We start from the raw sequence: 14,133 nt of genomic DNA on the forward strand, positions 1-14,133 counted from the left end.
ACACGTTTAAACCTACATGAAGTCATGCCACATATGTAAGAGCGCAAAGAGAATCCAGGGATTTTCGCCGCGTGCGAGCAGAGCTTTCCAAGGTCGCCGTTATCGCCGTGTGCCTGCGTGTTTCGCTCTCCCCACATACATCAGGTCATTGCCACAGGGCCACGTTTACAACATCCGTCTCTTCGCGCCAAGTCTGTCCGAATGGAGGACGTGTCGATGGCAAAAAAAAACCAACAAAAAAACAAAAACGTTCAGTGTGTTTTAGCGTCGGGTTCAAGTAAGGCTCAGGGCTCGTATCTTCGGTCGGAAAGCGCGTTCTTCGTCGTCTATATCCGATTTCACAGTTCACACTCGTCACGTCCGTCCGTCCGTCCTGCCCGTGTCCCTGCAGTCTGCCAAATCATGTGCTTAAACCTTTTTATCTACAAAACGCCCCCCTGCCTTCACACCAGTAGAGAGAGAGAGAGAATGGAAATAAGAGATTAGAAGACTCAAACAGAAATATAAAATAATGGGTAATGTCCGCTTAAATGTACCGAAAACCAAAATAAGAAAAAAACGAAAAGCTATTTTATTGGAATCATTCCAGTATTATTCCGTGTGTTTGTGTGTGTTATTTTTAATGTTTGAGTGCCGGAAAGTAGCATCCATCTGGCCACGTTTGATCAGGAATAACATAAACATGCAAAAAATCCACAGCACCACAACTCACACACGCACGCACGCACGCACGCACACACACACACACACGCACACTAGAAAACTAATCCTCTCTGCTTTGTACAGAAAAAAAGAGAAAGAATGAAAGAAAAGTTGAAAACCAAGCAGAAAAGATCACTCAGAGGAAATAATCAAATACAGGCAAAATTAAAGTCAAAATAAAAAATAAAACCACTTATTAAATATATATATATAATTTTCCCAATGAAACTTGTGATCACTTACTGCACACGGCTAAAATTTTATGAGCTTTATTGTCTTTTCAAAACACCTCATGAACTGTCATTCCTAAAAAAAAAAAAAAAAAAAGAGAGAGAGAGAGAGAAAAAAATACATACAAGGGCAAGCCCAACATTTGCCACTAGTGGAACCAAAAAAAATGTTTCTCTCCACAACATAAATCAAGATCATCATCTACCATCAAATTAATTAGTTTTTCGCAAACCAACAATTGCAAAAGATAAATAGTAATAATAGTAAAGTCAATGATATCCATCAGGTTAATAACATCAATACCAAGAACAGAAATAGAGACTGATGCCACCCTTCCCGAAACGAAAGCGGAGGTGTGGGGCGGGGAATTAGAACGTGAGAGTGGTCAAGACTCACTCAAGAGAAAATAAAGACTCAATTTGGTGGACAAGAAGCGGACAGGGCCTGAATCCCTGCTGACCGCGCCCGGCGAGGACTCTGCTGGTTCAGAGACGTGTGGAAATGAGCGAGGTCTCACTCCGCAGCTCGATCTGAATGGTGAGTCGACGTGAAAGAAAAAAAAAAAAAAATCACATAAAATCAATGAGGGGGAGAGAACCAGAGAAAGAAAACGGAGGTTTTCTGTCACCACGTGACGCAGCTCGGGGCCGGCGCTGTGAGCAGTGTGTTGTGTGACCGGTTTGTACTTTTCCTCTCGTCTGTCTCAGTCTGTTGAAATTGTAACTTCCACTGATAACTTTTCGGGGGGGAGTTCTATTTCTTCTTGCCGAAGAAACTGAACCTCTTCTCGCGGTCCTTCTCTTTCCCCTCCTTGTTGCGCATGGTGACGCCTCCGGCCTCGCCCGCGCTGGGGGAGATGGGGGGCATGGTCATGGCACGGCTGAGGGCCCGGGGCCCTCCGGGAGAGTCTCCGGATCCCGCTGGGATGGAGCCCAGGATGGATCGGATCCAGGAGCCCATTTCCGCCTGTCGACACACCGGAACGGTTATTATGGTTCAATCACACAATCTGCGTCGAATCATTTCTGAAGCATAATCCTGTTTCGACGTCTCACCTCATCTTTTGCTTGAAACAGATATTCTTTGCCGTCCCCTAGCCTGAAGACAGGGAGGAAGACCGCGAGTCAGGGGCGAACTTTACTGAACAGCTGAAACTATTTTTGCGTCTCCTCTCACCTGAGCTTAAACACGTGTTTCCTCTTCTTGTAGTCATGAGCGATTTCACACACGGCCTCTCCCAGGCTGATGGGCACCTCGCCGTGGTACGGAATGCCGTTGCTCGCACTCTTGCTGTCCTTATAGAAACCCAGACTTCCTTTTCTGAGGACACAGTACACATTCTGCCAAGACCTGTGGGAGCAAAAAGAAAGTAAATCAACTTAGATCCGACTTGTTTTCTGTCTCTCTTTGTTGTGGCTCATCCTTAAATCCTCTGAATCTGTCATCTGTCTGGCTTCCTTCGCACGCAGAGCACCGGGCGAGCTCGTCTCCGACTGGCACTCGCCTGCTAGCTGCCTTTTTGCTGTGCGACTCCATCTCCTGCTTCCGACAGAGCATCCCCTCCATGGTCTCCGGCTCGGACTCGGCGCCGCCCCGGCTCGGCAGCGTGGCAGACGGCTCCAGGCGAGAAGACGCCAGGCCGCTGTCTCTGCCCGGTCCGTTGACAGACTCGGACTCGGAGCCCTGCGGGACACGGACAGCGGTGAGAGGGGAGGACGGGAAAACCGACGGAGGACCGGTGGGAAAGCGGGGAGCAGCTGAGCAGCCATTCACAGGGAGACATGGGAAGCCGTGATGACGTTTGCTTTGACGGCACCGCGCCGATTACCTGAGAAAACTGCACAGCGTGGCGTCAGTACGTCCACATAATAACACAGTACAGCCACACCACACAGATTACAGTCACAGCGAGAACTATCATCACGGTAAATACAGATATGTGAAACACGTGTTATATAAAGTGTAATGTTACCAAAAAAGTTGCCTGGTATCAGATCTGTTGTGCACCGAGACGGACTTTAAATTTGAGAAGTGTGGGAAGTATTTCCTGTTCACACTAGTGGATCACAATCAGATTTAAAGCAGAGCTTCAAAATACCAAAAGAAGAAACAAGAAAACAGCGTAAATAAGCCAGATATTCCGTTTTCAAGGCTGTGTGCCAAACCTTTTGATCAGCAGCTCAAATGAAACGACCGCGATTGTTTCTTTGTTTCTTGCTCCAATTTCTTCACTGTGATTTTTGAAGCTTTATTTGCAAACTGATCACGATCCAGGAGTATGAAAGCAGTATTTTGTCAAGGAAAGTACATATTTTGTTGAATTCTTGAAGTATGCAGGTAAATTAAATAAATTGTGACTCCACTCTAACACACACACACACACACACACACATAAAACAAAACACACAAAACGATTACTTTGGATGGACAGATTTTCTCTCACACTTTGTAGACGAAACACAAAGACCACAGACAACTATGACGCTCACAGACGACATCAACCGACAAGATTTTTCTGCTCATGTATTTTCACACAGTAAACCCCGATCTAGTTCACACAGCTCTATCAGAAGCCGCTCACACTCAAATAAAACGAACACACGTATATATATATATATATCGGGGAAATACCAAAAACAGACTATCAATTGGTGTCAAACAGCCAAAAGTGACAAATTTACAATCACTCCTGTCCTGGTCAATACAAGCACAGATATATAACAGCAGATGTCAGCAGGTTTGATCCATGAACACGGCACGTTCATGAATCTGCATCATGCCTTCAAACAGCAACGGTGCTCATGAATGACAGTGTGTGTGGATCATGAGTAAATAAAGCGGAGCGATGGCTTCTCATTGGAGGAAAAGAGGCGCTGCGGTTGACCAGGAGCTGAGCGGAGGCTGTGAGGGGAGGGGGCGTGGGGGAGGCTACGGACGCAGACCACGGCTTGGTACTCACTCGCTCCGGCTGCTTTGGCTTACACACACGTTTAGGCTCTGATTTCTTTCCCGCTGATAACGATAGCGATAACGACTGCTGGTGAAGACGCAATGGGAGACTGTTAAGAGGTCTTTGTCTGTGGCAGAGACTTCAACATTGACACATGGATTATGCTTCAATTATTTACCATGAATTCACACCAATACGACTCTTTGATTTATTCTGATTATCTTGAAATACTTTGTTTCTGAACTGTTGTTTTGGGCTTTCTACAAGCAACCAATGTAGACTTCCAGCGTCGCCGATGAGAAACATGAAGGCTTTCTTTTTACAAAACAACAGACAAAGACAGGGACACACACACACAGCGACTTGTACACTTTATGAGACACTGTAGAATAACGTTATCATCAAAAGTAAACAACATAATATCTTCTATCATAATATGAGAATATCATTACATCCTGAGCAGCTCCCTTTGCACATAAATATGCATTTTCTGAATTCTGTAGTTAATATAAACTATATAAATAAAAAAGACGACATTATGAAAGGAAAAACTTCATTACCTCAACTTACAGACCTCTAAAAACATTTTCAGTACAGAAGCAGGCGTTACCTGAGATGTGTCATTGTCGCTGTGCACTCCGTTCACCGACACTGACTGATTGAGAGTGGTTTGGTCCAGACTGGTTCTGAGATGAAGATAAGGAAGAGAACATGTCAGTAAAAGGTTTCCGAAGCTTGCGGACGTGCGCCACGCTGTTCCCTGGCTGACCTGGCTGCGGAGTCGTGCGCTTGGCTCTCCGTCTCAGACGCCGCCACCTCCTCCGCCGGCGGTGGCGTCGGCGGCCGGCGGGCCCTTTCCTCTTCCTCTCGCCTCCTCTGGATCTCGTGCTCCTCCAGCTGGCAAATCACAGCACATGCTGAATGTCGGGAGCCGGCCGTGGCGTTCGGTGTCGAAGTTCACAAGAGAACAAATTAAATCTCTCTGCTTACTGTTGTGAGTTTTTCCAGTAGAACAAAGCGCTCTTCCCACGCCGCCGCGAGTTTCTCGAAGGCCTCGTGGCGCTTAATTAGGCTTTCTACTTCATCCACATTTGAGCCCAGCTCTGCCGCTCTCACGAGAGGTTCTTGCCCCGCCAGCCACGATTCTGCCACATAGGCATCCCGGCCAAACTGCAGCACCTCCAGCACTGAGATGATGAAGAGACGGAGAGAAAAACAGTCATTAAAGAAGAAGAAACTGCAGCAGTGACGAAGCTGCAGATGCTATCTATCCCTCCACTACTCACTTTCAGAACAATCTGTCATGAAAAAATCTCAAACTTAGAAGTTATTCCCGCCTTTTCTTTCAGCACATTTGTACTTCCGTCACATCGTATTGAACAGTCTTACTGCCAAAGCACATTAAGTGCGACGTGCCTCGTCACCATACAGGCTTTCAAAACCGGACCGACTTGTTTGTTTTATCTCCCAGCTCTACCCTGAAGCGACGGCTCTCTCTACAATATAAGCCCTTTTTTTTTTTTTTTGTTTTTTTAAATGTGACAATGTTAGACCGAATTTTCCCAAGTACAGACTCTGAACTCTGTTCGGTATACATACCAATTTGTAAATGATCCATCTTGTCTTGCCACTTTTTGTTGATCTTGTCTCTCTTTTCCTGGAGTTGAGCCAGTTTTTCTCGGATCTATGAATCAGGGAACATTAACTCATGAGAGAACTGAGCCAAAAAAAAAAACAAAAAACTCTGCAGAAGCCTGCTTATCTCAAAAGATTATGCAGGCATTTTTACTGCAAGAGATGATGTAGACAAACATCTGAACAGTACCTCATCAGCTGCATAGTGGTTATTGTTGATAAGAGTGTTTCCCATTTCAATACAGGCAGTGAAGCTGTCTGCCCTGGTCTCAATCTCTGATTTGATGTCTTGATGGTTGGCAATGACCAGCCCTGCAGAAGACACGTCCCTGAGAGCATAGAAACAGTAGAGAGATTATATTTAAATATATTTGTAGGAGATTATGACACAAACTGCTGAAAAGCTTGGTCTTCACCTGGGGCTGTCATGAGCATCAATCTGCAGGTTGACTCCGTCCATCCAGAGCATGAGGTCTCGCACCATGTTGAAGAAGCGGAACTTCTCCACGGTGTCCAGCAGGAGGAGCCTGCGGGTCTGACCGGCCTCCAGCAGGCCCTCCCAGGCCGAAGTCACGGCGTGCTCGCTCCTGTGAATGTCGTCGGCTTTCTCACCGGCGTAGGCCTTCTGCAACCGCGCCGCGTCGTCCTGCACCTGGTTCACCTGCGAGTTCAAAGGCGAAAACAGAAAGTTTCAGTTTTTCTTTCTCACCCGTCGCTCGCCGCCTCGAGTGGGATCTCTCTAAAACCGACCTGTCCGCTGAGGGCCTGGATGTCGTGCTCGAAAGTGTTGTGCTGTCTGTGTAGATGCTGAACGGTGTTGAGATCGCGGCCGAGGTCCGCGGGCAGCGCCTCTCTCTTCTCCTTCACGCGGCCCAGCACTTCCATGGCGTCCTGGTGGAAGCGGTGCAGCTCGTAGGAGGCTGCCAGCATTTGCGTGCGCGTGTCGATCAGCTCTAGCAGGTCAGCCCAGGCCTCGTTCAAACCGTCCTTCCACTCGGCCACGCTGGCGTTCTCAGGATGTCCCGATTCAATCAGGTCATCTGCCAACCCATTTACGCCATCCACGCGTTCCTGGCCGATGGTGCTGGTGTCACGAGCGAATTCCCGGAACTTGTCCCTGAGCATCTGTAGAACACGAAACCAGGGCAGCGGGGAGCAGCGTAATTATTTCAGCTGAAATTCCCATGGCATCCATGTCTCTGAAGCGCGTCTCTGAGAAGACAAGACTCACTGTGACATGTTCGTAGTCTTGTCCTAGTTCGTGGGAGCCAGCCACCACCTCCCTCTCGGCGATCCACTGTTCCAGGTCGTCCACCTCGCGCTTCAGCTGCGTCAGCCGCAGCCTCTCCTGCAGCCGCCCGCGACGCTCCTCGGCCAGGTCTTTCAGGCCGGCGTACAGCTTGTCCACTTGGGCTTGTCTCAAAGTGATTCTTTCACTGCGCGATTCGAAGTGGGGGTGTGAAAAATCAGTGGTGATGGATGTAAAACTGCGATCATCAGCTGGCTGGTTCAATCCTAAACTCACCTCTCCGGGTGTTCACTGGTGACCATGAGACGACTGCTGTTCGCCAGCTGGTGGATGGTTTGGGCGTAGTCTTCCAGGGCCTGTTCCAGGCTCTGGTGCTTTTTCACCATTACCAGAGCGCCTTGCTCATCCTGGAAAACGAAGAAAATCATCAAATTATTATCAAAACAACTGAACAGTTCTATGAGATGCTAGACCGTTTGTCGACGCACCTTGGCTTTCTCTTCCGACATCATGTGGAGCTCTTGCTCCCCCATCCAGGCCTCGGCTTCCGCTGCGTCGGCGTAGAACTGCTGGGCACGGTTGGCGTCGATCAGACGGGCGTGGCGCTTGTCCGTTTCGCCGATCAGCTGGTCCCACAGGTCCTTCAGCTCCACGAGGCGCTCCTGGAGAATGGACTGCCTCTCGCCGTCCACCTGGCTCTGGGTCTGGCCTCGCCTGTGGATGTCGTCGATGCGGGGCTGATGGCCCTGGATCTCCTTCTGCAACGTCTGATTCACAACAAACAAGAACAACGGGTCACTTTCAGGCAGGGCTGAAACTTCCACGCTCCGTACTACTTTGGATTTGACGATTTTAATATACCTGGTTCTTCTTAATAAGCAGCTGTACAGTGGGAAGATCTTTTCCATGATCTGTGGAGGTTGCGACGGGCATCCTCTCTTTCACCCAGAGCTGAGGGAGAAAAAAGCAACTGTGACTCTCAAGGCCAAAAACAAAGCAAGACATACGCCACACTTGTTCTCGAATTCAGTCATGGAGTCTGAAATAAAAGCTCCTCACAATTTCATCCTCCAGATCCCTGTTGAACTGATGTGCTTCTTTGGAGGCGAGCAGCTGCTTCCTCCTCTGCTCCAGCGGCGCCTGGAGACTGGCGAAGCTGTCGGTGACGCGTCTCTGCTGGCCGTCCACCTCGGCCAGCCCGGCGTCCTCCTGGGACAGAGCCAGAGCCTGAGACTGCAAGGACTGCACCTCCTTCTCCCTGACCTCCATCTGATGCTCCAGCATCTAAACAAAGATGACAGAGGAGAGAAAAAAGGCTTTTTCAGTCACTTTCACACCATCTGAATGTCATTAATGAGTCAGTTTTTAACTTTTTGTACCTGGTGCTTCTTGAGGAGGATGTTCACGCTGGTCAGATCTTTTCCATAGTCGTCGCTATTGAGCTGGCCCTCCAGGTTTTTCAGCCAGACGTCCAGAGCGGAGCAGCTCTGCGTGAAGAGCTCCGCCCGGTTGGCGTCGAACAGACACTGGGCCTTGGTGCGAGTCGTGGCCTCCAGCTCCTCCCACTGACGCTGGAGGTCCTCCAGGGTCTGCTGAACAACCGGCTTCAGCTCGGGCTTCTCAGCCACCAGCGCCTGGCCCTCCTGTGAACAGGCAGAACACAGCCAGGGGTTTTATTCTCCACCGCTGCCAGTGCTAAGAGAAATAAATGAATGAGGGGTTATCCACATGTCTTAATTATAGTTTTACTCATTGAATGGCCGCACCTTATCAATCTTGTCGAGCCAGTCTTTGTTCGAGGCCAGCTCCGCCATGAAGGCCTGGTGCTTCTGCCACTTGCTGTGGAGATTCCTGGCCTCGTCATATGACATGTCCTGAGCCGTCAGCATCTTCTCATTGATCCACAATGTGAGCTACAGGAAAAGAGGGCGACATTCACGATTGTTTGCTTTTTCACATGATTGTACAGATGATTAGTGGTTAATGGAAAATCTTCCACCTCCTGTCCGTCCTGGAGGAAGTGCTGAAGTTCCCGGTTGTCCTTGAGTTTGGTCAGCAGCTCATTTGCGGCCTTCTTGTTTTTGAGGTGCCTGAAGAGAACAAGCCGGGAGCTCAGCGTCTGCTCCATCTGCACAGCGGTTTCACTAAAACCCGTGTAAAACCGGACTAACCTCTCCTGGATTGAATCCACTTTTTCCTGGATCTTATCGGCGTTTGCGTTGGAGTCGTTAATGAGGCGCCTTCCGGCCTCCACCACACCGGTTATCTTCTCCTCGCTGGCCTCCGTGGTGGTGAGAAAGTCTTCGTGCTTCTTGATGGCCTCCTCCGCCGCCTGAAGACTGGTGGGCATCTCTGTGTGGGACAGCACGTACTCCTACACACAGACGGGAGGAATGTGAAGCACTCTGCGATTTAGATATGTAAAACTAAACAAGTGATAAAATAACTAAAGAAACTAACAATGTTAGTCTTATTCAGTTCACATTATCTAACTACATGTGTAATTCAGGGAAGAATGTTAAATTCTTCTCTCTACTTTAAGCATTGTTATCAGAATTTCGGAGAAATCGAATACAATATGTTTTCATACACAGACTACATTTCCACAATATATTTTTCTGACCTGGCTATTGAGGAAAGCTTCCGCCTGCTTCGCGTCTCTGAGGAACGTCTGGAAGTCAAAGGCTTGGGCCAAGAGGCTGTGTCGGTTCTCCCACATGCGACGCAGCTCATGCCAGCCGGTGTCCAGCGCCTGCAGCCTCTGGGCCAGGAACATGTGCTGGGCATCGGTCTGGCCCTGGGTGACCTCCTCGCCGACTGCCCGCATCTTCTCGTAGTCCTCCTTGTAGTTGTCCACCTCATTCTTGATGCTCTCGTGCTGGGCGAGCAAACTCTCCGCCTCGGGCAGGGAGGTGGGGATGTCCTCGGAGGCCACGGCCGTCTGCGTGCGAGATAACCACGACTGGAAGTCGTCCAGGTCCCGCAGGAAGCCCTGGAGCTTGCTGGCTTCGCCCAGGGATTCTTCCCGTCGTTTCATGGTGGCGTTCAACTCCTCCCACACTTCTTGGATCTCCGCCAAGCGCGACTGAGTCTCTCCAGCCTGATCTGGATGTTCCTTCGCAAGCTTTCCAGCCTCATTTCTCAGGTCGTCCAGTTTGCCCTAAAAAGACCAATATGTTCTTTTAAAATGTTGAAATTATGACAAAACGCCTCGTTACCAGGATAATCCTGCAGCTATTACTGTATCGATATTTTCCATAAAGCTAATGTGAAACCGCTGCATACCTGAATAGCTTCGAGGTCCCTCTCCATGCCAGTGAGTTTGCGTTGCAGCGCCATGACTCCAGCCAGGTCGTTGCCAAGACCCTGAGTGGATTCAATCACTTTGGTCTTTTCTTTCATCCAAGTCTGGATCTCGTTGCACTCCAGGTGGTAGTTCTGGATGTTCAGAGCCGAATCCAGTGCTAGTTTCTTTTGACCGGCCAGCTTTTCAAACTCACTCCATCTATAGGACAGTGCAGCACACAAGGTCAGATATTTATATCTCAGGTCTCCTTAAATACAAAAAATATTCCAGTGCAAAAGAGAATTTTTCATTAGATTTAAAGGTGATCTCTGACCTGTTGTTCAGCTGGTCTCTTGTCTGGTGGATTTGGTCTTTATTACAGTTGTCAGAGCTGAGCAGCTGCTCGGCGACCTGGTTCACGTCGCCGACACGAGAGCCGAGGTTGTTCATTTCAGGCTCCAGTGTCTCAAATCTGCAGATAAATATTAATATCTTCTTACTGAAAAGTCCTACAAATCAGGCATTTTGAAATACAACTGAAACATCTGGAATATATGACATTTTGACAAAGATTGTGAACAATCCAAGTTCATTTCATCACTTTAGCTTCAACATAATAATTAAACAGCACCCCACTTAAAGAAATGATTTATTAAGACTTGTTTGTTCCTCATCTATCCAACTCTGACAAACAGTGCATGGTAAAACAGCAAATAAAATCTGATGCACTTGCATTTTTACCCTCATAAACCCACAGACTGACCTCTGCTGAACGACCTCCAGGTCCTCCAGCTTGGTAGGAATCTCCATGCCGTGTAACCACTGCTCCTTCTCCTCCACCCAGAGCTGACAGGCGCCAGCTTCACTGAACATGCGGTAGAGGGCCAGGGCGCCCTCCAGAGCCTGGCGGCGAGCTGCTGACAGAGACTCCAGCTCTTCATAGCGCTGCTCTATTGCAGGGAGGCGACCATCAACCTACAGGAAGGAAAAAAATATAAATGTAGTCCTGCAGACAGCACGTCACCGCTGCTGAATGGTAAAGCTGGAGCTGAAACACACCTGAGGGAAGCGTACGTAGGCCTGCGGCAGTGCTTGGGCCTGCTCGTGCAGGGAGTCGATGACGGGGCGGTGGCTCTGGATCTCCTCTTCGATCTCCCTCTGTTTGCGAGCTAAGGTCTGAGTGGAGAATTCGTCGTGGCCCACCTCCTGACTGGACACCTGTCGGAATGTCTCCATAATCCAAGCCTCCATGTCATTGGCATCTGTCTGAAACTGATGCAGGGCCACTGACTCTTTAAGGCTTTGTTCTCTGAGTTTAGTAGTCTGAGGAGCAGAAACAAAAAGAAAATTATGAGCAATATGTGAACAAAATGGTTTAACATCGTACAAATAATCAGGACGCACACTCACCTCTTCCAGATGAGCCCACTGCGCACCGATATCTTGAATCCTCTCAGTGACCTGCGGGGCTCCAAAGTGCCCTTCTTTCACCAAAGCTTCTCCCACAGCGATGCTGTTACTCAGGGGGCCGTAGCGGGCGGCCATCTCGTCCCTGAAAGCCTCGTGTTTACTGAGTAGATGGAGGGCAGATGTGAGGTCGCGGCCGCAGTCTCCGCTAGCCAGGATCTGCTCCTGCTCTCTGATCCAGGCCGCCTCCTCTCCCAGATCCCAGAGGAACTGCCACAGACGACGTGAATCTTCCAGGCGATCTCTGCGTGTGCCGGCGAGCTGACCAAGCTCTTCGTAGGCCTGACCCAGCTGCTCGACCTTCTCACCGACCAGGCCAGGCTCGCAGGGCTTGTAGGCTGGATATCAGAAATGTCATGAATAAACAGGATGCAGATACTGCATTTCAAAAGGTGGCCAGAGCAGAAGCATGTTTAAAGACTTACACTGCTCGTAAGAAGTGAAGCGCTTTGCTGCTCCTTGCACGGCCTTGATCCTCTCTGCCTGAGCTGAAATGTCAGCCTCCACCAGGTTGTGCTTCTGCAGGAGGTCTAACACATCGTGCAGATGTTTGCCACTGTCCTGAGACTGCAGACGACCCTGAAACAGACAAAAAAACAGCTTTCAGTCAAATACTTTATTTTTACTGTCATTATAAAAAAAAACTATTAAACTCCAAAATGACTGGAAAGCCAGAATGTCTGGAAAGTGAGTCGGCTGCTCTGTGGACCTTCAGATAAGACATGAGCTGGAACTGTCCCTGAATAGATTACAAAAGTATATCTTGAAATTCTGCTGATACTGGTCCTAAATAACTTAAAATAATGAATGATAATAGAACTTGAAGGAGCAGAACTGTCACATCAGCCAAATAAATCTTGAGTCTGATTACAGAAAAAGTGGCATTTGAGTCATAAGTGCAAATGCTAATGAAAGAACAAAACACTGTTCTCCATCCAAAAACTGGCAACAAACCTAGAATTATCTGTTAATGGATGACTAAACAGCTGGGACACTACCGCTTTAAAGTATCGAAAAAAGTGAGCCAAACCCAACCCAGACAAACAAACCCATAACTCCACCGTCCAGACAGAGAGGCCAGGAGTCATAAAGTCAACTGTGCCACGACTCCCAGTAACAGACTTTCATTTATTTTAGGGTATTCAGTGACAGACGGCGACAAGCCCTCAAAGTAGTTATTCTAAGGCGGCCCAGCAAGGTAAACACACATATCTTGATTTCACAAGATGCTGTCAAAGAGTAATTTATCATCTTCAAGGAGACGGTGAACATTTCTCATGGGGGGGGAAAAACAGAGAAATGCCTGAATAACCGCTTTGCTGCTGTTAGTTAAAAATGCAACTAATATTGTTGCATTTTCTTCTTGCATTTATTCAAACTGTTTCAGATTTAAAGAAATATATGTATTAAAAAAGCATTACTTATCGAAATTGAGAAAACAAAGAAAAATATCAATCCTGTTAAACCATTCAATCAAATGGAAGCATCAGTATTATTTCAACTATTCCCCTATAAATCCCATTAAGGAAGATTGTCGATAAGGAAATGTATACAGAGTAAAACTGTGCGACTGTTCAACTATTCATGCAAGACAAATGGCGACAACTGCCATGCCCTTGGTAATCAGACAGTATTAATATTACGGGGAGTTCTCAGTCACACAGAAATGAAAACATATAAAATACACAATGTGAAAATGTCATCACTGTAAGAGAGGAACATACTTAAATGGCTGAACTCTGCCCCAGTCCGCCTCAGTGTAAGCAGTGAATGACAGCAGAAGACGGGCTAGGAGTGTAAAAGGCTAATTACTGCTGTTCAGAGCCGTCGCTGAAGCTGCCATCTTAACTGTGAGGATTAGTGAACTCCTCTTCTTAATTAAAAACGGAACCAACAGAAGGCCCTGACTCGACAACATTCAAACAGTAGTGTTTACAACTCGTGCAGCCAACGATCTCACCTTCTCGTCCGCCATCCAGTCCATGATGTAGCGCATCTCCTCGAACAGTCTCTGCAGGTCACGGTGCGCGTTCAGGCGTTCTCTGCGTGCAGCAAGCAGCTCTTTTAGGTATTCCCAGAGGCGGAGCACATTATCCCTGCGGGCGAGAATGCGCCGCACATCGTGGTATCCCTCCGCTTCCAGCTCTTTGGCGACGGCCTCCACAGCAGCGACGCGCTCCCAGTACGCCCCGATGTCCGTCTCGATGGCCTCGTGTTTACGGGTGGCTGCTTCCACCGCTCCCAAGTCAGTTCCAAAATTATCCTATTAACAGAAATAAATCAAAATAATAAATATTACTTTAAGCGTTCATGCTGAAAATTCCAATGCACGGGCCACATTGTACGTGAGATTTCTTTCAGTCTACCTGAGACACAAGCCTCTGGTTCTCGCTCAGCCATGTTTCACGCATTGCTGCTTTCCGGTCGAAACGGGCAGCGAGCATCTCCAGTTTCTCCTGTCGGATCAGCTCGTTTCTCAGTGCCAGCTCGCGCTCGTGCTCCGCCTTTTCCAGTCGCTCCCAGGCCTGCACAAAGCACAATGAGGCTCGTGTCATCTAACATCAGGAGCTTTATATTGTACATGTGAACTACATTCACATACTCATGGATACT

The 14,133-nt window shown here is 48.2% G+C and overlaps 1 protein-coding gene across 6 annotated transcripts in view; it reads right to left on the reverse strand.

Moving 5' to 3' along the window:
* Positions 1-1,051: 1,051 nt before the first annotated feature.
* Positions 1,052-14,133, reverse strand: part of sptbn2 (spectrin, beta, non-erythrocytic 2) — a 38,090-nt gene continuing 25,008 nt past the window's right edge. For 2 of the 6 annotated variants that reach the window (XM_030100372.1, XM_030100375.1), the window contains exons 10-39: positions 13,887-14,045; positions 13,481-13,783; positions 11,946-12,099; positions 11,464-11,858; positions 11,113-11,376; positions 10,817-11,028; positions 10,388-10,525; positions 10,053-10,272; positions 9,391-9,927; positions 8,939-9,141; positions 8,767-8,857; positions 8,534-8,680; positions 8,147-8,410; positions 7,827-8,051; positions 7,629-7,718; positions 7,256-7,534; positions 7,044-7,174; positions 6,750-6,954; positions 6,269-6,643; positions 5,935-6,179; positions 5,709-5,847; positions 5,483-5,567; positions 4,874-5,070; positions 4,653-4,780; positions 4,494-4,569; positions 3,893-3,970; positions 2,438-2,616; positions 2,110-2,283; positions 1,989-2,031; positions 1,052-1,899 (exon numbers count right to left, since the gene is read on the reverse strand). In XM_030100372.1, the coding sequence (XP_029956232.1) occupies positions 1,687-1,899; positions 1,989-2,031; positions 2,110-2,283; positions 2,438-2,616; positions 3,893-3,970; positions 4,494-4,569; positions 4,653-4,780; positions 4,874-5,070; positions 5,483-5,567; positions 5,709-5,847; positions 5,935-6,179; positions 6,269-6,643; positions 6,750-6,954; positions 7,044-7,174; positions 7,256-7,534; positions 7,629-7,718; positions 7,827-8,051; positions 8,147-8,410; positions 8,534-8,680; positions 8,767-8,857; positions 8,939-9,141; positions 9,391-9,927; positions 10,053-10,272; positions 10,388-10,525; positions 10,817-11,028; positions 11,113-11,376; positions 11,464-11,858; positions 11,946-12,099; positions 13,481-13,783; positions 13,887-14,045 (5,949 nt within the window). In that variant the 3' untranslated portion in view covers positions 1,052-1,686. The remainder of the gene's footprint in view (positions 1,900-1,988; positions 2,032-2,109; positions 2,284-2,437; positions 2,617-3,892; positions 3,971-4,493; positions 4,570-4,652; positions 4,781-4,873; positions 5,071-5,482; positions 5,568-5,708; positions 5,848-5,934; positions 6,180-6,268; positions 6,644-6,749; positions 6,955-7,043; positions 7,175-7,255; positions 7,535-7,628; positions 7,719-7,826; positions 8,052-8,146; positions 8,411-8,533; positions 8,681-8,766; positions 8,858-8,938; positions 9,142-9,390; positions 9,928-10,052; positions 10,273-10,387; positions 10,526-10,816; positions 11,029-11,112; positions 11,377-11,463; positions 11,859-11,945; positions 12,100-13,480; positions 13,784-13,886; positions 14,046-14,133) is intronic. The other 4 variants (XM_030100374.1, XM_030100373.1, XM_030100376.1 and 1 more) reach the window with 4 other exon arrangements.

The sequence above is a fragment of the Salarias fasciatus genome, chromosome 10 (assembly GCF_902148845.1).
Source record: "Salarias fasciatus chromosome 10, fSalaFa1.1, whole genome shotgun sequence".
Lineage (NCBI taxonomy): Eukaryota > Metazoa > Chordata > Actinopteri > Blenniiformes > Blenniidae > Salarias > Salarias fasciatus.